At 39.7% G+C, this 23,347-nt stretch overlaps 1 protein-coding gene across 1 annotated transcript; it reads left to right on the forward strand.

The window, feature by feature from the left end:
* Positions 1-398: 398 nt before the first annotated feature.
* On the forward strand, positions 399-16,607 carry LOC116311748 (interferon-induced very large GTPase 1-like). Its single transcript, XM_039611585.1, has 6 exons — positions 399-457; positions 1,915-1,943; positions 9,851-9,956; positions 10,287-10,321; positions 10,925-11,033; positions 12,478-16,607. Exons 1-6 carry the CDS (start codon positions 448-450, stop codon positions 16,605-16,607), a joined length of 4,419 nt encoding a protein of 1,472 aa, XP_039467519.1. The 5' UTR covers positions 399-447.
* The last annotated feature ends 6,740 nt before the right edge of the window (positions 16,608-23,347 follow it).

Here is a 23,347-nt window from a genome sequence, read left to right on the forward strand (position 1 = left end):
CCCATTTAGTAATGTCAGTTACACATGCCGATTAGCATCAGTGTCATCTCAGGGCCCGCAGACCAGTGGCCTCCAATAAAGGTCTTCGACCTTTTCCCTTACACAAAGAGCCATCTTCAGTTTCTCTGACATGTTTGATGTTGTTATGCACTGTAGATGATGAGAGTTGCAAAGCCTTTGCAATTTGATGTTGAGGAACATTGTTTTTGTATTCCACAATCTTTTTAGTCACTCTTTCACAGATTTTAGAGTCTCTGCCTATCTCTTTTTTATAGCTAATCATGTTACAGACCTGATATCAATCAACTTAATTACTTGCAGCTTGAGCTAAAATTACCTTTGCTATAGTGGGATCCAGTGGATGAACCTGTTGTTTCTGAAGACTCACCGAAAAATGATGATGGCACAGGAGAAGTTGATGACCTCAATTCTGTACCAACTAAAACAATGGAGAAAGGTAATCTCATTAACTCTGTATTGTTCATTGTGTTTATGTTATTACTCATACATTTGAAGCTCTGGTGGGCCTGCTGCCTTTTGAATGATTATATCAGACATGAAAACTTTCTAAAAAAGTACTACAAATATTTACTTTATCTCAGTTCCAAAAAATATATATGGTTAATATTTGGTATTTACCTCTTTAAGCCCCAATTATGAATTTTTGGCATAAAACTTAATTAAAAAGTAATCCTAATCAAAATATGGGTGGAAAAATCATGTTTATTTTGAGTAAATGCAAAGGCATCTCAGTGCTGTTGATATTTATTCCTTTGAACTAGTTCTACAACTCTGAAAGAATAATCTATGCATGCCAATCTATAAAACACATGAGGGACAGAGTTTTTTTGTGAGTGCTGCATATGTACTTTTTGCACTTGATGTATGAAAACTGAATCTTCCTGTGCATCTTGGATGTGGCTCTCCTTTTGTCTGCTACTGGACCTAAAACAGACTCTAGATCAAAGATAGTCTGGTCAGGATGATTTTGTAGACAGAATCTAGGATGAAAAGTTAAAAATTAGATTTAATGTCCTGAACAAGAATATGTTTTGAACCTGCTTTACACCATTACACCTGGTCTATATCAGTGTGCTTCATTCCTTCGGCAAGAGGGCCATTCAGTCTCACCAGTTTTTGACATCCATAGTTCTCCCCTAGTTGACTTCTAACAGGCTTGTTTTGGTCAAGCCATCTTTATTGTAAAACTCAGTAAGAGCCTGTATTTTTCGAGTAGGCAACCAATTTAAAAAGCTCTAAATAGGAGACGAAAAGATTTTCTTTCAAAATATATTATAAATGACCTCCACACATGGTCTCACTGACCATTATTTTTATTAAACTTAAATGGTCTTGATGCATGGTCAATCATCCAGGTAAGAAAATCCAGAAAGTTGATTCTGTTCATCATGTCACTCGGATAGGTGATGGAAATGAGTGACGAAACGTGTACACACACACACACACACACACACACACACACACACACACACACACACACACACACACACACACACACAGAGAGAGAGATATCTATATATCCACTCCCACCCACAAAGGTAGAATTCAATCAGTTAATTAGGAAATACTAGCTATTAGATTAGATATTAACCAGACTAATAAAAACACCATTTTTGTAATCAAGCCTCTAGAAACAAAGACAAAAAACAAAACAAAAAAAAAAAGCTAATGCCTATTTATTGCATTCTTTGTGGTTATTACATCCAGATCTGAAGAGGCCCAAAAATATCTTTTAAACACTAATTTGTTTTTGACTCTATAGATTAGTTTTTATCAATGCTAAATGCTTTCTTTCATTCAGTCAATGATGTACAATACTAAAAGAATGCAATTTTGTGAAACTATAACCTTGTGATTTCTGCTTTTTTTCCCCCCTTAAACCTGCATCAAAAGAGATGGACAATACAATTTTCAATGAAAAGGTAAGACTTATGTTCTAGCTAATCATCAGAAATACAAGGTTTTTTCCAAAAGCTGTATAACTTCTGTTTGGATGTCAAGTTCCAGTTTTTTAAGAGAAAACTAGAGTGCATTTCCTCAGGAAAATGCAAATGCAGTGTGAATGCTGATAGCTGAGTGATACGAGTTAAATTTTTTATAACTGCTGAATCTTTGGTGAGGAGAAAAAAAAAAAAAAAAAAAAAAAAAAAAAGGCAAATGAGCTGAAACATACCAAATCAGTCACCTTAAAGCCAAAGTGGTACTTCAGCTTTCAACAGTTCTGTAAAGTTTTAAAGTTGGCAAGTAGCTGAACATCTTATATGTACATTAGGAAAAGCTTACTAATGACAAAAGACAATTTTGAATTAGCAAAATATCTGAATTAATGTTGAAATATTAAATATTGTTTAAACCACTTGAAGAGTGGAATTAAGCATTTTAAATGTCTAAAATCAGGAATCTTAATCTTCTCCGTCTTAAAAGCTCATTCAAATCTTTGGGAAGTCATCAGGTGACACTAACCTGCTGAGTGTCTGTGCGTGTTTTGGGTTTTTTTTCCTTTTAAGACTGTGTGTTAGTGGGGAGATAAACTATACAGACTAAAATCAGAGACATTAAATTAGGTTAGAGGAGTTGAAATGTAGGAGAATCCACTACAGACAGGTAAATGGTTTCACTTCTAATTATCCAGACAGAAAAGATGATTCTAAAAGTCATCATCTGACTCCAACTGCCCAGATTTGAACCACGTGTCTGCTGAAGACAAAACCACCAGGGAAAAATAAGCCTGAAGTTAATGTGCCAATCAGAATGCTCCATCATTCCCATAAGTTTAAATTCATCAATTGAAAATAACCGCCAAAAGCTTTAGGTTACACTGCAGTAAATACTGACATACTGTTACTCTGTGGCAAATCACTGTCAAGTATGCCTCAGGTGTCACAGTGTGCAGAGGCAATCTGTGTGGCGTGTGAATAGTGGACCCAGGTGCAGACAAACCAAAGTGTGGAAACAAACTTAATGGGAACTGAAAACGTGATGTTTATTGTAGGCTGGACAAAGGTACAAAAACAAAAGGCAAAGGCAAGACTGACAATAAACTAAAGTGAGTGAGCTAAAAAAACAACAACAACAACAACAACAACAACAACAACAAAAAAAACAACCTAAAACTGGAACATGGACCTAAAACCTGACACGAGAAAACTGAAACATAAGGACTTACATGAATTCATGACCTGGAAACAAAGCAGACGGTCTGACAAGGAATTACTTAAAACACACAGGAGGTGATCAGGGGAAGTGGAAACACATTGGGAAACAGCTGACAATGAACATAACAACGTCACAGGGGAAGAGTAAAACTAAACACACAGAAACACAAGACCTCTTCAAAATAAAACAGGAAACATAATGAGACAGAGACATGACAACATGAACTTGACAACATAAGACACACCACCATGAAACACATGAAAGGCAAGGGAGACTTACGGTGTGTTCACACCGAACGCGATAGACGCGCGTGAAAACGCCCCAAACGCCCCTAATTTGACGCGTGCACATTCGCACCTCGACGCGTGTCCAAGAAAAATCCATCGCGCGTGAACCGGAAATGTGGGAGGAATGTGGGAGGAAGTTTTATTATGCTGTGCTTTTTCTCCGTCTGCGCGCCACTTTCGTGCGCCTTTTTCCCTCACGGTGCAGGTGTGTATCTCCGAATGAGGGTCATAGTTATGAGTGTTTTTGTGCTGTGTTTTCTATTGGACGTGATGGTTATCAAAACCAAATATGATAAGTTTGGCAAGCGCAGGAGACACGACACGGAGGAGATTTGTCAATCAGGCTGCAGAATGCAATGCGCATTGTTGAAAGCTGTACGGTGCAATAACAAAAATCAGCGAAATGTGACGGGTGAACAGCGGGACCACTGTATACTGTTTTATTAATAACCAAAATATATTCCTATATGACAACACGCATAAATTAACTGCCTACATTAATTCACTGTAAACCTTGTCCTTCTGACTGACACTCCCCTCCTGCCTCTCCGGGCTGTCCCTGGTCCTCGGGGAAGTTCTCCACGGTCCGCACCATATTGCCACTAGTCTCCCAGCTGGGTGAGGAAGGGGTCCAGAAACCCCATGACCGCATGAAGAACTTCCATCTCTTCCCGATCCTGCTGCAGACCCACTCCTCTTCTCCTTCTCTGTCCTCTTCTCCTTATTATATGTGTCCCTGAGGCTCTTCCACTTTCTCCTGCAGATGTCCTCTGAATAAACACATTATCTTGTTAGCGGAAAGGTATTTGTACATCAGTGGGAAAATAGCGGGACAGTACGCGTCAGTACCTAGGTCAGAGCCACGTCACCAGCCTCCTGATTGGTTGTCGCGGCGCGATTTGACGCTGGAGTTCAATTTTTCCAACTCGAGCGATGAACGCGAAACGCGCGTATGCACAAAATGCAACACAAAAACTGACGCGCGTGGTTTTTGACGCGCGTGGTTTTTGACGCGCGTCAAACGCGCCAGACGCGCTACACTGACGCGCGTTTCACGCGTTTTGGCGTTTTCGCGACGCAAATCTGCTTCCGAATTTTCGCCGGACGCGCAATCGCGTGTCATCGCGCTTTTCCATTGACTTTACATGTAAACCTGATGCTCTGGACGCCTCTATCGCGTTCGGTGTGAACACACCGTTAAACACAGGGGTTGAAGACACAAAGGAAATCTGAAAGATAAACTATAACAAAGCAACCTAGGCAAAATAGAAATGAACTTAAAGAACCTAATAAACATAAACATAAACATCAATATACAAGTATAAACTCAAAATGCTGGGTCAAAAGACCCAGAATCGTGACACAGTGTACCTGTTGAAAAATTGCTTCTAAATCCTAGACCGTAAATCCTATCCAAATAACTTTTGGACCATGAGGTTTTGAGGACTTGATCTATGCAGGAATCAGAGGCAGAGCCAGACATTTTACACAACGGGGCTTAGCCCTAAAGGGTAGTATGCATGTGAGATTGGGGGGGGGCTTAGAAATGACGGAAAGATTTATTAGGCTGTGTTCTGAGTTTTGTTCAAAAAAAGAATAACGTCACATAAAAAAAAAACTATATATCACATATGCAGGACACCTTAAACTAGTTGTTTTAATTAAGCAGCAAGGCAGATCAAAATCAGGGCTGTATCAAGACACGAGGACTAAACCCCAATTCAACCAGACCCAGAACTGATCCGGAATTAAAACAGGACTACAACAGTTCAAAATCAGGACTACTAATCAAAACACTGAAAATCATCATAGACCTGCACTAGGCCTATTTTTTGATTCTACCATAGTACACTATTTAGATTCAGAAAAGTTTATATAATTATTTAGCCTTGTTGTGCAAACAAGCCTGCGTAACTTAATAAATATAGAATTTGAAAAGTAACAAATGGTATCTAAAAAGATACACTAGGTACTAGATACATGTTCTGATGAGTTTTGGCAAACAACCATTTGACTAACATGTCTGTCTCACCTGCTCTTGTTCCATCTCTGTTCTGTCCTCATTCTCCTCTCCATCTCCCTCTCTGTTCCTCTCTCTCCCTCTCTGTTCCTCTTTCTCCCTCTTTGTGCTGACAATCAAGCCAAACACCAACATCATCAAATATACAGTTGAAACCAGATATTTACATACTCTTCAGATAAAAACACAAACACTTTTTAATTGTAACATGAAATCTGACTAAATGTTTGTTTTTTTTAGATTGATAAATATAAAAACATATTTGTTAAATTTAAGAGTAAAGAGAGAGGCTGTAGGCAGCCAATACATCGTTAAAACTAAGTGAGAACAGCAGAGCAGAAAAAAATAACACAAAAGTAGTAGAGCGCGACAAACTGCACCTGGGGAATAATTGGCCATTTTTTTTACTACTTCTGATTTTACCTTTGTATTTCATCTTTAAAAACTGTTTACCTTGTCTTTTTGTTATAATTTTTTTTCAGCACAATGCCCCATGTTTGAATTTACATTTATTTTTTTGTTCTGATTTACTGTATTAACACAGTTGACTTAAAATCACACAACAAACATAAAATCCGAGGAGGAAAGTTACATGTTTAATGAAACATTTTCATAACTTGAAATGCAAATATAAATTGTACATTTTAAAAACTTACGCACAAAGTTTGCAAACACCAACATTATATATTATTATTTACCTAAAAATGCTGCCAGTGCCTCAGGTGTTTTTTGTACAACTATTTAAAACTATTTACTCAAAAATCAGGTGTCACAATAAGATGCCAGTTAAATCATTTGTTACATGACAGGCCTAAAACCTGCAACAGGAGGTCTATCGCTTCTATTTTCCACCTTGATACAGTGTTTACATTGCAATCTTCCCTTAATGTCTTTTTGGCTAGCACCTGTGACATACTTATTGTATTGACATACAAAACAAAGCAAACAACTACACTGCACACTAACTACACAACACTAACACAACACTAACACAACACTACACACTAATTATAAATTCTCAAAATGCTAAATGTAACAAATCTCTTACATCGTAAAACTTGCTATCGCTATCTCTCCTCTCTCTTTCTCGCCACCTCCATTTGGAAAACCTTCCCCTCTCTCTAAGATAAGGGGTGTCAAAGTCTTGCTTTTACCATCTCTTCTTGCTCTAAATGTGACAATAGAATTTATGATAAATGATTAAATAATTAAAAAATTGATAAATTATTATCAATAATTATTATTATTGATGAATTATTTGTCATAACTCTGGTTTTCCGTGGCCTATCAACACAATTTAAAAACTAGTATATATTTTGAAGTCCACACTTTCAACACAAATTGACACAGACATGCAGTGTAGGTGCAACTTACTGCTATATCATTTTAAAATGGTTATTTGGATGTGCCAGCACTTTCGTTGACTTCACGTCCGTTTGCTACTCCAGAGGGTAGCAAATTGTGTCAAGCAAATGTGACTGGCAACAACAAACATTGCCTAGAAATAAGCTTGGAGCCGAGTTTTGAACACCTGAACCTGGATGTCAAGGTTTTCTGTGTGACAGGCAGGATTGGAACCAAAACACAGAACTAACAGACACAAGGGTGAACTAAAAGACGCAGCTTTATTTTGGCTGTAAAAAAAACACTCCATAAAATAAACTCACACAAATAAAAACTAAACTGGAACCTGGACCCTGGAAACTAAGAACTAAACACTGGGAAGCTAGAAAACTGGAAACTAGAGACTAGGGACGAAGATAACAGGGCGCTCAGAGGAAAAAACAGCATGGTGAGGGTACGACGCGACAACAAGCAGGGGAAGACTGAGGACTAAAATACACAGGCAGGACTACGAGAGGACAGGGGACAGGTTGAAACACAGCTGCAACTAATCGGACATAATAAGATGAGGGAAAGCAAAACTAGATGCATTGATGTGGGACAAGGACTATCAAAATATAACAGGAAACACACAGACCGAAACTCAAACTCAGGGCACACAAGCTTAACAGAGTAACTGGGGAGAATTGTTCATAAACATAAACTCACAAAAAACCAAACTAGACCCAGAACATGAGAACAAGAAACAAAACACTGGAAAAAGAGAACCTAGAAACGTGGAACTGACAGTGAAAGCAGTAGCACAGGGAGACTTACACATAGGCAGAGATAACACAACTAAGATCACTGAGAACCAAAACCATGAATCAACAATAACCAAATAATATAATCACAAAGTCTGAAATACTGGGTCGCAGACCCAGTGCCGTGACACTGGAGGCATACTATGCTACATTAAGAACTGCATAGACATTGTTAAAGTGCTTCGAGAAGCTCATTAGGAGCCACATCATGTCGTTCACTTCTCCCATGTTTGATCCATACCAGTTTGTCAACAGAGCTAATAAGTCTACAGAACATGCGGTCATCACAGATCTTCATGCTGTTCTGTCCAACTTGGAGGAGAAAGAGAGCTAAACATGGCTTCTTTTCATAAACTTCAGCTGTGCTTTTAACACTGTCGACAGTGTGGTCACCAAGACTGGTAACCACACTGTCGGACATAGAACCTCCACACTCCACTTGCTTCTAGATTAAGGACTTACTAAGTAATTGGACATTGAAGATTAGAATGGGCACCCCACCTCTTTGCATCCATCAGACTCAGCACACAGAGCTGTGTGCTAAGTCCCCTGCTCTTACACCCTCTACACACACAACTGTACTCCTGCCCACATCAGCGACAAGCAGTTGTTTCATATCCACAATCGAAGAGGCTAAGGAACAGTTTTTATCCCTCAGTGATCACCATGTTTAATGATGCTAAGTTTCAGACAATCAGATCCAATCTAACTCTTATGAACAATGTTTACAGTGTTACATTACAGTCTCGTGTTTACAAGCTTTCAACTGCAGTTACCATTGGATTTTATATCAACAGTGGCAAATAGGGACTATTGCAATATGGAAACAATTGATGTATATATCACAATTGTTTCAATATAAAAAAATCTACCACAAATTCTACCACCCGGCCAGCAGTTCAGCCCCCAGTATCTGAGGGATGAAGGTTTACGCTGGACTGAAATTCATGAATGATACTAAGCATTCCTCCTGCTTTTCACTGAAGGTGTGCCATTGGTTGCCCCCAAATTGAAAAAGGCTATTATTTCTTCAATTCCCACAAAGGTTTGCCTGACTTTGTACACTCACCAGCCACTTCATTACTTACACCTTGCTAGTACTCGGTTGGTCCCATTTTTTTGCCTTCTTAGGTGTCTTAATACTTTGTGGCACAGATTCAATAAGATGGTCGAAACATTTCCCAGAGATTTTTATCAGTATTGACATGATAGCATCGCACAGTTGCTGCAGATTTGTTAGCTGGAGATCCGATATATGAATCTCCCATTCCACTACACCCTAAAGATACTGTATTGGCATGAGATCTCATCACTGTAGAGGCTATTTGAATACAGCAAATTCACGGCTATATTTTAAAACCCACTTTTACATTATTTGATCTTTGTCACATGGCACCCATCATTAGAGGGGTGCATTGTGGTCATAAAGGGATGGACATAGTCAGCAACAATACATAAGTCCATTGCTTCAAGGCAGAATTGATCCAAATGCTGAAGTAGAAATCGAGACTCGTTAGACTAGATGACGTTTTGCTTAATCTTATCTTGTGCAGTTTTAGTGAGTTTATGTGAATTGTTTCCTGTTCTTCCTGTTCCCGTGTCTTCTCCTGCTCTTCCCCATCTGCTTAAAGTTTCAACATGTTATGTCTTCAGAGAAGCTTGGTTGTAAGAAGTTGTTACTTGAGTCACCTTTGCCTTCCTATCAGGTTAAATGCATCTGGACATTGTCCTCTGGCATCAACAAGGCATTTTCTTCCTATAAATTGTTACTCATGGGGTATTTTTTTCTTTTTAAGACCGTTCTTTGTAAACTTGAGAGATGGTTATGTGGGGATTCCCACTTTCTGAGATTCTCAGACTAACCAATCTAGCACCAACAACCATGCCACATTAAAAGTCACTTAAATCACCTTTCTTCCCCATTCTGATGCTCGGTTTGAACTTCAGTGAGTCGTCTTGACCACCGTGCATGCTTAAATCCTAAATATACTGAACTGCTGCCATGTGATTGGCTAATTAGATATTTACATTAACAAGCAGTTGAACAAGTACACTTATTGAAATGGCTACTGCGTGCGTGTTTGTGTGTGTGTGTCTTTGTGTATGTGTATGTACACAACATGAGTGCTGTATTTTTTGTTTTTTACTTTTGAATGTTGTTATTCCTGAATAATTTTCCAGTGTGAACTAAACCTCATCTTAACTGACCTTTTTCAAAGACTGAGTCCTTGAATGAACCTGGTGTTGCTGAACACTCACAGAATGAGGACATCCCAGGAGGAGAGGATGAATTCAAGCCTTCACAAACTGCATATATGGAGAAAGGTAACATCTTAACAAATAAATAGTTGTACTGCACTACAAGGGTGTATATTTCATTGCTAGGTTTGCCGTATATAATACAAAATTAACTCTATATTGATCTGTTTGTTAATATAAACAATATACTGTAATATGTTGTTTAATATAAACAACATGCCATCACCAATGTTTTTCTGTTAATTTCTTTATTTTACTATTCTCAGTGTGATTAAGTAAATGAGTTTGCCAACGGCACAAACCGATTGCAGTATTCTGTAACATGGGCAGGTATTTTATAGTTTTATGAAACAAGAACCTTGGAATTTCTGCTTTTTTTTCTTTTTGATCCTGTAGGAAAAGAAAGGGAAAATGCAGTTATTAAGGAAAAGGTAAGAGCTCGTTTTTAATGCTTTTTTTTTTTAAATTGAAGAACTAATGTATGTTCAAAAGAGAATTTCTGTTATTAACTGATCAGAGTGGGACTTGGTGTGATCTTCTGCTGCTGTAGTCCATGTTCTTCAGTTTTAACTTCAGAGATTTTCTTCTGCATACCTTGGTTGCAATGAGTATTTGACCTGTGACATTAACAACACATTTTTACCCAGATAATTATGGCTTACTGGCTATTTTCTCTTCTTCAGATCATTCTATGTAAACTCTAGAGATGATTCTGTGTGAAAATCCCAGTAGATCAGCAGTTTCAGAAATACTCATGCCAACCTATCTGGCATCATTAACCACATCAGATTCAAAGTCACTTAAATCACAGTTGTTTTTACAGTTCTGCTACATTTTTTCACACTTTATCGGGTTGTCTTGACCGTGTCTACACGGCTAAATCCTAAATATACCCAGTTGCTGCCATGTGTTTGGATACTTTTGTTAACAAGGTGTGTGTGTTGCTGTCGATGTGCTTTTCTTTTCTGACTTATGAATGTTGTTAATCCCATGATCTGTGAACTAAAGCTCAACTAAACTATTTTTTTCCATAGTGCAATCTATTGAAAGCCCCTGGTGTTTCTGAACACTCACAGAAAAATGATGACAACACAGGTGGAGAGGGTCACATCAAGCCTGTACCAACTAAAACTAAGAAGAAAGGTAACATTCTATGACATCTTAAACAAAATAATTTATTTATTCAGCTACTCATTCTAGATTGTTTTTGTTTGTTTATTTGTTTCCCACATTTTGGCATTAACTTCATAAGGTGCAATTGTAAAGTACTGAGACCATAGCAAAGTCTTAGATGTCAAAGACCTTTGCATCTAACAGTTTTAGTTGATTGCAATTGATTCAGTCCATAATATAATAAATCTGGGTTTCTATAAGAAATGGATTTGATCACAGGGTAATTGTGGGATAGTTACAGATTTAGGGAATTTATGGGTGTATTCAATATTCAGTTATATATTTGAGGAATACATGAAGGCAGTCCATAAACACATTATTTATATCTGTAGAATTATGAAAAGACTTCTGAGTTGAGTCATAGGTAATTGTGTATGTTTTTTTTCTTTGTTTTGTTTTGATAAGATTTCCCAGGCCTTATCTCTTTATTTCTTCTTGGTCTCCTTCAGAGTGGTATTTCTATTGGAGTTCTATCATGGAGTGTGATTTACAGTCTAATCAGAACAGCTCAGACACAACCCATGGTCAAAGAAGGCAAAAATAAACTGAATGAAGACTTTTGGCTGAACTGTGTATTGCACCTTTTCCCCCCCATAGTCCCTGATCTGGTAAATCAATTGTCTTGTGCAGGTACCTCCAATATGACAAGGAGTGTAAGCGAGGATAAGGTCAGAATCTTTTTTATTTACTTATTCATTATTGACTTATTTATTTATTTGTTTTTTAATGTTTATTCCACACAGTCTTAAGAATTTATCAGTTTATCAGTTCCTAAGTGTGCTTTATTTCTTGCAGCAGTCAGTGACTCAAGTCAAAAAAGGACAATGTACAGGAAACATTGAACGACTTCTCAGCAGGCTTCGCCTTCAAGACAAAAAAACAAAGATGTCACCAGCAGACTTACTTAAAATATGTCCTCCTGTGAAACAGATCCATGACACATCTGAGAAAGATCTAGCGCGTACATTTCTTCAGAAGTTATCAATGCTGGACTATCGAGCCAGATATATTCCTGTAAGACAAGATAATGCTGATGTGAGCTATTCACAAACTGTTACGATTTCTGACAGTGATGACTTAGATGCTCTATTTAGCACCAGTGTAGACTACCAATCAAAAGAGTGTCATGTGCATCCAATGGATGTTCAGATGGCAGTATTTCACTGCTCAGACAGTTTTCTGAAGCAGGACATAATTACAAAGCTATCCCAGTGTCAGTACGCCTTACCTTTGCTTGTCCCTGACCCAGTCACTATGGATATTGAATGTCCTCTGTGGACATTCAGGCAGATAACAAAAACATGGAAGAAAACTCAAATCAAGGGTGATTCAAATGCCATCACCATGAAGACAATGCCCATTTGCAAAGCTGAGACACCCATGGTGTTTTTCTTCCGCCTGGGTTCACTTCCAGTGTCAAAATCTCAGCTCATGAACACTGTGATCAATGACCGTCACAGCACCTTCTTCCATAGAAATTGTCCAGGTAGCACCAAATTTCGCCTGCTGATGGATGGTGTGGCAGAGATTGCTTGGTACTGTCCAGTCGGAAAACCCAATGACTCCTTTACTGACTGCATTGCCTTTTGTAATCTTCATGGTGATGCTCTGTCATTTGAAAAACAGCGTGAGATACTGATTGAAAAAGCTTCAGTCACTGTTGTTCTTGTGAGAACTCTGGAAAAAGGCCAGAAAGGTACTACAGTCATCTCAGACCTTTACAGGTCACCAAAGCCTCTCATTATTCTCATTGCTGATAATGATGGTAGTGCAGTTCAAGTCAAAGATGGAAAATACAAAGTGGGTCTGAAAGACAGAAGCCAGTCAGATGTTTCTGAAGAACTGAAAGGAATTATCAGAAAGATTTTATATGGACCTCACACATCCTTCCAGCTTGAATCCATGGCCAAAGTCCCTGGAGTCACAGTGGATGAAGATGATGAAGTCTGTCAAAAAGGGAAATCAGCTGCACTGAAAACAGTTAAAATGCTTCAAGGGATGGAAATTTCAAAGATCAAAGATACATTTCTACCTTGTCAAGGCGATCTGTGGCATGAGTGGTGCAGAATAAATAAAGAGCTGTATCACCTTAAAGGACACATTGAGCAGGAAAAAAGTCAGAAGCAACAGCAACTGAGTAAAATAAGACAAAATCAATGCAAAGCTTCATGTAGTGAACTGATGAAGTCATTCACAGAAAGCCTCTTGTCTTTGCCATCAAAACAGAAGGAGTACTTCCTGAAATGGACTCAGATCTTAATAGATGCCCTATCCACAGATGATCTCTCTTCAATTCTCCAAAGCTATGATGAAAAGTGGACTGAAGTCTTGACTCTGAAGAAGAAACACGACAAATCTGATCTGTTAACAAGCAAACAAACAGAGCTTGAACAAATCTCCAAAACACTGCAGTCTGCAACCTTTGGCTTGGAGCACATCTTCAGAGAAATGGGACAGATCTATGAAGCCCATAGAACAGTACAAGCAAAAAGTAGACACACTGACTGGTCTAAATACCCTGAACTGGCTGCAGATCTGATGATTTCAGGACACCCAGTGGAGCTGATGGATGGTGATGCAGGTCATGTGCCTCTAACATGGATCTCCAGGCTTATAAAGGAACTGATTAAAAAACTAGGTGACCAGAGAGTTTTTGTGTTGTCAGTTTTGGGCCTACAAAGCAGTGGAAAATCAACAATGCTGAATGCCATGTTTGGACTGAAGTTTGCAGTGAGTGCAGGCAGATGCACCAAAGGTGCCTTCATGCAGCTGGTCAAAGTGTCAGAGGAAATCAAGAAAGACTTCCAGTTTGACTATTTTCTAGTGGTGGACACTGAAGGACTTCGTGCTCTTGAGCTGGCAGGAAATGCTACTCTTCATCACGACAATGCACTAGCAACATTTGTTGTTGGCCTAGGAAGCATGACACTGATCAACATCTTTGGTGAGAATCCAGCTGAGATGCAGGATGTCCTGCAAATTGTTGTTCAGGCTTTCATGAGGATGAAGAAAGTTAAACTTTCCCCGAGTTGTGTGTTTGTTCACCAAAATGTGACAGATATCGCAGCTGCTGAGAAAAACATGGATGGGAAAAGACGCCTACAAGAAAAACTGGACCAGATGGCTCAGCTAGCTGCTAAAGAGGAGCTGTGTGATGCTGAGTGCTTCAGTGATATCATTGACTTTGATGTGCAAAAAGATGTGAAATACTTTGCCCAGTTATGGGAGGGAAGTCCACCGATGGCTCCTCCAAATCCAGGCTACAGTGAGAGCATTCAAGAGCTGAAGAACATCATCCTGTCTAAGGCTAAATGCTCTGCTGGGATCACTCTCTCACATTTTAACAGAAAGATACATGACCTGTGGAAAGCCCTGATGAATGAACACTTTGTTTTCAGTTTCAAAAACACATTAGAAATTGCAGTTTACAGAAAACTTGAGGTTGAGTATGGAAACTGGACCTGGGCCCTGAGGAGCAACATGCTGGCGATTGAAAACCAGCTTCATACCAGAATTGAAAATGGAGAACTTGACAAGGTTGAGCGTAGTGATCTTTTTAAAGCGATGAGTGAAAAATATAAAGAAGTAGAAAAAGATATGTCAAAGTACTTTGAGGATGACAGAGACAAAGAAATGTTGGTTCAGTGGAGAGGCCGATTTGAAAACAAAATAAAGGAGTTCCAAGAGGAACTGGTGAGAGGAGTGGAAAGAAAACTGGATGAAGTTATTCAGCAGAAGAAAGCTTGTAAAAAGCTGGATGATAAGAAGACCGACTTTGAGAACAAGCTGCTGCAAAAAAGTAAAAAGCTTGCTCATAAGTTAAAAGATAAAGCAAAAAATGAAGAGGAACTTAAAAAACATTTCAACTCAGTTTGGGATCACTGGGTAAAAGAGTTAACTGCAGATGCACAACCCATTCAGGACATCAAGCTGGATGACGATCAGGCAAATATCCTTAATGACCTTGGTTTTGAATGGAATCTCATATTTGAATGCAAAAAGAATGGCAGATACAAAAAAATATCTGAGGTTGGCAATTATTCTGATTATATAGTCCTTGGCAAGCACCAAGATACAACAGGAAAAGGCCTTGCCAGCCAAGTGGCTACATTTTTTGAAGCTGGTGCTAAAACAATAATAAATTACTTAAAGAGACCTTTTGAGCATGAAGACCAGGAAATGATAAGATCCCTCATAAACAGTGTTGAAAAACAGTCTCTTGATGCCATTATGAGCAAGCCTGTAGCAACAAGAGGCTACAGTTCAACTTACTTACAAGAAGTGGCTAAAACAGTTCAGGACACAGTGACAGAGTTTGAATCAAATAAGAAATGTGCTTTCAAGAAGGAGTTCAGAGTTGACCTGTTACTGTATGTATTTGACACTGCTTGCAGTTGGCTTTCACAGTCTCACAAAAAATACAAAACGAGCAATGATGCACACACTTACTTGGAAAGCAAAAAAACACAATACTACAACATTTTCAGCAGCTTTTGCAAAGGAAACTCATCTGCTGTTGTGTTTGGAGAAATGATCTGTGAAAAACTGAGGGTTTCCATTGTTGAAGCGGTCTGCAACAAAGTTCCCATTAATCTTGCTGGAGAGATGAGGTCCACTTTCCCAGCATTCAATGGGAACAGACTGAACTTAGAGAAACATTTGTTGAAGTCACTTGCAGAGAAAGAGGACTTCGATGCTTTCATCACCTACATTCGAAATCCGAGGAAGCAAGTCGAGGCTTTTATCAAAGAGAAAGTAAACACATACATGCTTGGAGAGCACAAAGATAAAGCACTAAGTATACTCAGGAAAAATGTGGAGGACATCAACAAACTTGTCATTCAAGATTTATTTGACACAACAAAAAAAGTCAAAACCCAGAGAGGAGACACAGACATGTGGGCAAAGGAGTTTTCTAGTCTCCTCAGTGATAAACTGACCCTTGATGCCATCTCTTGTCAAAACTTCAAGGACATAAAAAATTTTGACTTCCTTCAAGAAACGATTGAGAAAGGCCTTGTGTCCATCACAAAGATGATAAGCCAGCTTTCGCTGGATAAGATGAAGGAATTCAGACTGAGACCTGATCAAATCCTCATCGATCAGCTGTGTAACTGCTGCTGGGAAACCTGCCCGTTCTGTGCAGCTGTTTGTACCAACACAATTAAAGATCACAGTCCTGAAGACCACAGCGTCCCCTTTCATCGATCTGAAGCAATCAATGGTTGGCACTACAGAAACACTGAGATATTGTGTGTTGAGTTTTGTACAACCCAAGTTGCAAGTGAAGGAAGTTTTTACCCTTGCCATGACTCAAATCATACTATTCCTTGTAAAAAATACAGAACTGCTGGACCACCATATGAAAACTGGAGCATTACCCCTGATGAGTCTAAGCTCAAGTATTGGACATGGTTTGTGTGTCAGTTTCAGGAGAAACTCGAAAACCACTATGGTTTAAAATTCACACAGCATGGTGAGATTCCCAGTGAGTGGAAAATGCACACAAAAAAAGAGGCTATTCAAAGTCTGGATGAAATGTAAAGTACAAACTGAACTGTTAGATTTGTATTGTGATTGTCATTTATGCTTAGAAATATTTACTCATATATGCTTAGAAGTATATAATCATTTGTAGATTGAAAGAATGTCTCATCCTAGGAGGTCTGTAACAACTCTGTGTAGCATGAAGAGGGGAGTTCACTCCTCTTCAGAGTGTTCTGGCATAGATCACACACCTCCTAGGAGAGGTCGTATCTTCTCTTGCTGATATATGGTATAGCAAACACACGTATATCTGGTTAAGTATAAGAGCCTTTTGTTCAGATGTACCGCTAGACTCCTGGCACCAGCTTTGGGGAGTCTTCCTGGGGTTACATCTTGACCACACACACACACACACACACACACGGTATTCTTTGTTCACATGCATACCTATATAAGATGTCATATGTTAATGAACCTATGCATATTCATGTAACCACAATAAAAGGAATGCTATGGGGAACCTGGCTGAGAGTCTGACGGAGGTCAAGTGGGTGGAACGACACTTGGCTCCAGGCAGGCCTCCCTCATGCATGAGTACTACAAAGAAATTTGCCTACTTGTGTCTTGTTTTTGCTGTGTAGCAAATTGTCCTGAACGTTCCAGCGAATAGGTTTATGCTACAAACCTATCATTAATTGGTCCTTCGAGAGCCGGATCCTTGGAATTGACATTCACCGAGGGGAAAAAGAGACACACGAAAAGACGTCAGCCAGGATTTATAGAGGTCCTGCAGCAAAGACCGAGACGTGAGAATTCGTCATCGGGCGGTGGATTAGCCGTCTGTTTTTCTCCTCGATGGATGACGATTGACAGGATCTGACGGGACTGATGCTGCACGCAATAAGCAACACCAAGTAAGTTCAAAGAGAACGACTAAGAGATTACTGTAGCTGCGCGGGTTCACGCGAAAGCACGGTCGTCGCTGGTTGCACGCGGACCTTAGCCGTCGCGGTTAGAGGCGCGAGGCTTATAAAAAGAGAGCGACGGCTCCTTAATTGAGTGCGACGCCGCTGGTTGACGTGGGCCTAAGCCGTGCGGCGGGTCGCGCAGGCTGGGGAAAATTATAGGCCTATTTTGTGTTGTTGTTGTTGTTGTGTGAATGACTGCGGAGCAGGCGCGGTCTGTGACACGGTTGTTGTTGTTATCATGGGTTCCCGAGCAAGTAAGACTGCCTCACAGGGAGACGACACATTCATGCAAGGATTTACTCCCGGCAGTGCGAGGTATTTATATGCTCATAACTGTAATCACCATAAACCAGTCGTTGGAGAATGTCAAATGTTAGAAGTTGTCAGAAAACACAGCAGCCTTGAAGAGCGTGCAGAGAAGGCCAGCCCACATCAGCAGCAGTTAAGCTATGCTCTGGTGAATGGCTTTCACCCACCCATTGCTGATTTCATCGGAAAACAAAATGTTAATCATAACTCTGACGGGTCCGCTGAATGTATGAACTGGACCCGCCATGTACAAGAAGCAATTAAGGAAACACAGAAGAAGGCACAAAGCTCTGCGGCCGCTGTCTTCTTAGTGGACGAGACCTTTTTCCAGGGGCAAAACAGAGAGCAGACTAGAGGCAAGAATGGAGGAAGTAGAGATAGGCGGAGACCTAGGGGCGGACAAAAGTGAAGGAATGAAAAGTGTTACAGGTGTGGGGACATAGGTCACTATGCTAGAGAGTGTCCTAAGCGCAAGCCTGAGTAACCCCACCTGTAATAAATGATTAGTATCCATCAAAACTGCCAATACACACACATGTTTAGATTATTTTTTTAGCTTGCCCTGATCAACAACAGCCGTGCTCCAGACCACAGATTTAATTGAGGTGGATAAGTGTTAAAAGCAATCTGCATTAAGCTTAAGGTTGCTCAAATTCAGTACAATGACATATGAGATGAAGTAAAATAGGCAAATATTTTACCTAATTACGTGCATAGAGGCACTTGACCTGTTTGAAAACTGTCATCCTAATATGAGCCATTGTTGAGATATAGAGCACACCTATGAAAACAACTATTATGCTGAACCCTGTGTGAAACAGCTGAAAACTACATGATGGAGAAGCTGAGTTGAATATGAAAATGTAAGTCTTTGCCACTGTGGGCAAAGCACGCAACCACTGTGTGAGGTTGTGTTGCTGTCTCTTCTGAGCTGATGAGCAAGCTACACATTATCAGATCGGGAGCTGGCTGAGAACTCATCAAAGAGAGAGAAACAGAACTATGATAACTCGAGTATGTAGCGTATCCGTGAGTTCAGCTTTGTCTTTCAGATGCGCAGCAGTTTTCCTGGATCTTGACTCATGTGTGTAGAGTGTTCATAGCATCAGCATCATGTTTTTCTTTATTTGTTTTGTTGGGTTGAAAATAACTAGATAAACTTGTGATCATACTTATGGATCACCATGGCACATATCATCAGCCATATGATTTATTTATGCAGATGAAAAAAGTGAGTGTGAATGTGCCTGACGTCGCAGTGTGTGTGTGCGCTGTGTAAACGTAATTGTCTCTAATTGTGAGAGCGGTGATTCTGCAGGTCACCAGTTACAAGGGAAAAAAAAAAAGAGTAAATAAGAGACAAAATCTACATTGTAGATGGAAAAATAATAGGAAAAAGGTTTTGTGTTTATTAGCCAAGAACAACTACAATCTCATTTTCTGCTTTTAAGAAAGGAGAGTTCTGTGTGTTGGTTAAGCAGTGAATTATAATAATGGAAATGTCTTAGTTTTGTCACTTTCAGATGAAAAGCAGACCTGGATCGATTTTCCACATGCAGCAGTCAGAAGAAAGTTATAGTTTAACACTATTGGAAATGTTCAGGCCAATTTCTGGCTAACTTATTTACAGCACCATGTGTTCCTCATCCTCACAAGCGAGCTCTCACTCCTCCCTGAAGACAAGGAATGCAGTTCCAAAGAGCAATAACATGGCAGATAAAGAGACAGCAGCAAATCCTGAGCAAAGAGACCCAGCAAGCAGCAGCAGTGTGGACAAACAGCAGTGGAGAAGAAGAGCAAACCATCATCCTGACTGGATGAATGACACTGTGTTTCCAACAAGCTGCAACTTCACTGTGCTTGTGAAAAGGACTTTTGAGGAGAACTGAGGAGACTGTTGGAGGTTGACATTTGCCACTTTCGGAGTAAAATGGCAAGAAGAGACAGTGGAACACAGGACAAAGCTGAAGAAGAACTGCCGGCTATTGGACTGTTGAAGTGGGAGAGGACAACAGAGTGAGAGCAGGTGAGAACACAAAGGAATGCTGTTGTTTAATGTGGGAAATCAAAATTTGGGTTAGCAAACCTGGGGAAAATAATACTGACTGCTTAAGTGGGAAATTGAGAAGGAATCTGAAACACTGCAAAAAGAAACATATACAAAATCACACACACAAGCAGAATATGCATTAACCCTACTAACACAAACAAGAGAGCTCATGAAGATCAGGCAGCATCTTGAGCATGTGAGTCTGTTTATCACCTGGTGTGATGCAAAGACCAGTGGACTCATAGCACATTAGTTAAGAAATGATCAATTAATAGCAGAGAAGTGTGTAGGAAAGGCAGCTTTAAGAACATGCCCTGCTGGAGATGCAGCTCCACAGACATCGATTAAACCTGCCTAATAACAAATACACATGCAATGAAAATCAGCTTGTTATCTCTCATCAGTGTTAAAATAGTGTAAATTTAACAGACACTTGTTATCAGATGCTGAATTTATCCAATGCTGACAATTAACTCTCTAGGTTGCAGGACAACAGTTTAACTTTTGTGGGAAAAAAAGGATTCTGGTTTGACCAACCAGTGATCAGACAATAAATTTAGTTGTTAATATAGTAAATTGGGAGATGCTTTCTGCCTGATTGATGCAGCACAAGTAATTTACTGTATGAGGGAAATTCTATTTTTGTGATAATATTTTGAACATGCATTTCTGTTGTCCTGTCAACTTAGTGGGTTAATAGCTGATATGCAAATTAGTTGATGGTTCTTAGATTAATGAAAGGTGACTGAATTCTAGCACGAGTGAATGGGATGTGTTGGAGTTTGTTAGAGTGGAGACTCTAAAACACTGAGTTTCCTGTTGTGATGTGTGAGTGAATCCTGCACCCAGATACACAACTCTGAATACATGAGAACAAACTTCTTTTGCGAAATGCATGACAACATGTCACATGTTTTATGATGACGGGGAAAAAGGAAAACTAAATAAAATTTGTGGCCTAAATGAGTAAAAAGTACAGTCCTGGGGATTAAAATTCATAGCTAATGAGACATGAGGCTTATGTTGTGTGTTGTGCGGCTGATGGTTGGTTTGGAGTTTATCTAGCTGATGATTTTTTTTGTTGTGAAGTTGAGCCTGCCAATTAGTATGATGGTATGATAAATCATGCTAATGGTATGATTTACCCTCCTGAGATGAGGAGCATGTGTCATGACTTAATGAGGCCTTTTTATTTTGATACTTTCACAGTGCACTGAAAGTTTTGTTTGATGATCTCTGTTTGAGCAGATCTGCACGATTAGAACTGAAGCGCTATACGACACGTCGAGAAAATTGTTGCAAGTGAGTTTCTCCAAAAGATTACAATGGGCTCTGGAGAAAGCCACTTATATGGGACAATTAGAAAATAGGTCCCTACCCAAAAAAGGATTAAGCGAGATAATCCAATATAAAGTTCTTCTTTTCTTTTTGAAATGACGTCATTTTGCTGAGAAGTGGAAATGAAAATGCGACGATAATTTCCACTATCAGCAAAGAAAGAATGAATGAATGCATGAATGAATGAGTGAGAGAAAATAAAACTGACTGACTGGTAAAAGCGGACAGAAGCTGACAGACTGACTGACATCACTGTGCGAAGTTAACCCCCACCTGACAAAGGTGCAGATGAATCTATGTGTGTTTCTTTTTACAGGAGCGGAAAGATGACAACAACATCGAGGTTGCATGACGATTTAACTTTTTAAATGCCACTCTCTGTGTCTGTGCATCTACCAGGGGTGTTATTCACTACCTTGTGTTGCTCACAGAGGTGACTGTGAGAAAGTGTGTATACACCTGCGCAGCGCTAACTTTTCTACAGCATTACAGTTCTTCATGTGATTTGATCATGTGATTTATACCAGGATAGCTGGTTGATGTTTTTCTACTACAGGATTTCTGGGTTTATGTGTGAAGAAAACTGTGTTTACAGGTTATGAGTCAGTGATGCTGTTACACTGTGTTGTTGGGGAAATGTGAAGGTTACTTTGACGATATGAATAATATGTGAGAAATTTCCTGTGTTGAAACTAGTGTCACTTCTTTCCACAGCTATGGATGGCTAACTTTATGGTCTTTTTATAGCACCTCTGGAACCCTGTCAATTTGTGCCTGACCTCCAGGATTGTCCATGTGTGTTGTTGATGTTTGTTTTTCTAAGAGTGCATGTAGAGCAGCGGTCCCCAACCTTTTTTGCGCCACGGACCGGTTTATGCCCGACAATATTTTCACGGACCGGCCTTTAAGGTGTCGCGGATAAATACAACAAAATAAAACTAGTACCGGTACCGAAAAAAACAAGATTTATTCATAACACACGTGAAAAGACCCAGGAAAACTGAGTTAACGATAAAAACGATAACAAAATAACCCTGAAAACCGATAAAAACCCTGAAGACCATACATTTCACATCTGAGCCTCAACTCTCGCGGCCCGGTACCAAACGACTCACGGACCGGTACCGGTCCGAGGCCCGGGGGTTGGGGACCGCTGATGTAGAGGATTCAGCAGAAACGGACAAGTAACATGAGAAAGCAAATAAGAGATGCAGTGTTTGTGGAATAGTTTGATATGGGGCTCATTAGCTGGCCACTACTGAGCTCCTAGTGTTAAATACATGGAGTGACTTTGCTTAAGGGAAGTCACCGATTACATTAATGTTAACTGAGTACATGGGATGAGCCATGTCTGGGGCAAATTATGCCAATAATTGTAGTTTACTGATTTGAGAAAACCTGCACATAATACTTGTCCTGCTGATGCTGAGTGCTTTATTACTCTTATAATACATTTGGTTATAAGTGTGAAGTTTAATTTCACTTCCAGATCTTGTTTTCCAGGCCATGATGGTGTGTATGATGGCTCCAGGCGGAGCCAGATGTGAAGCAAACTTATTATGCAAAACACACTAACAGCTTTTACTGCAGGGTTATAGGTCCGGGGTGGTGCTGCTCCAGAGGGGGAGACGCCCTGATGTTGCCTGGGACATGATCTAGCTAACCTTTTTCTTTCAGACAGGAATCTAGGTTTGATGAGTTGACTCATGGGAGTGTCCATGCGTCAAGAGGAGGGGTCCAGGATTACATGAAACTATGTTTTCTAAACTATGTTTTTATGATTTTTGTGTGATTAACAGTTAGTCAACAGGTATTAAACCTATGCAAGTGGTGCATCTGTGTTCAGATGAGGCTTTGATGGCCTATAAGTGAAGCTCACTGAACTAAGGAGTGTGGTTTGATGATGATTGACATGCTTTCCAGATATAAGTTTTTCCTCCTAGCAAGGAAATACAGGTGCAGCAGTTAAAGTATTGCTGAAAGGAATCTCCTGAGAAATCTTCAGAGGCCCAGTGAGAAGCGAGAACCATTCCAGGCATAGCTGACAGTCCAGGCAGTGGTTGAGGTCAAAGGTCGAGCTGTTTGGGGCCCATCATGAGATCAGATTTCGGAGCCACAGCAAGGACCACGAA

This window comes from Oreochromis aureus, linkage group 4 (genome assembly GCF_013358895.1).
Source record: "Oreochromis aureus strain Israel breed Guangdong linkage group 4, ZZ_aureus, whole genome shotgun sequence".
In the NCBI taxonomy this organism is placed as follows: Eukaryota; Metazoa; Chordata; class Actinopteri; order Cichliformes; family Cichlidae; genus Oreochromis; species Oreochromis aureus.

Excerpts from the sequence above, each read along its gene's own strand:
- LOC116311748 (XM_039611585.1), top strand. Across the intron at positions 1,944-9,850 it reads ATACAATTTTCAATGAAAAG|ACTGAGTCCTTGAATGAACC; the intron begins GTAAGACTTATG and ends CCTTTTTCAAAG. Across the intron at positions 11,034-12,477 it reads AACTAAAACTAAGAAGAAAG|TGTCAAAATCTCAGCTCATG; the intron begins GTAACATTCTAT and ends GTTCACTTCCAG.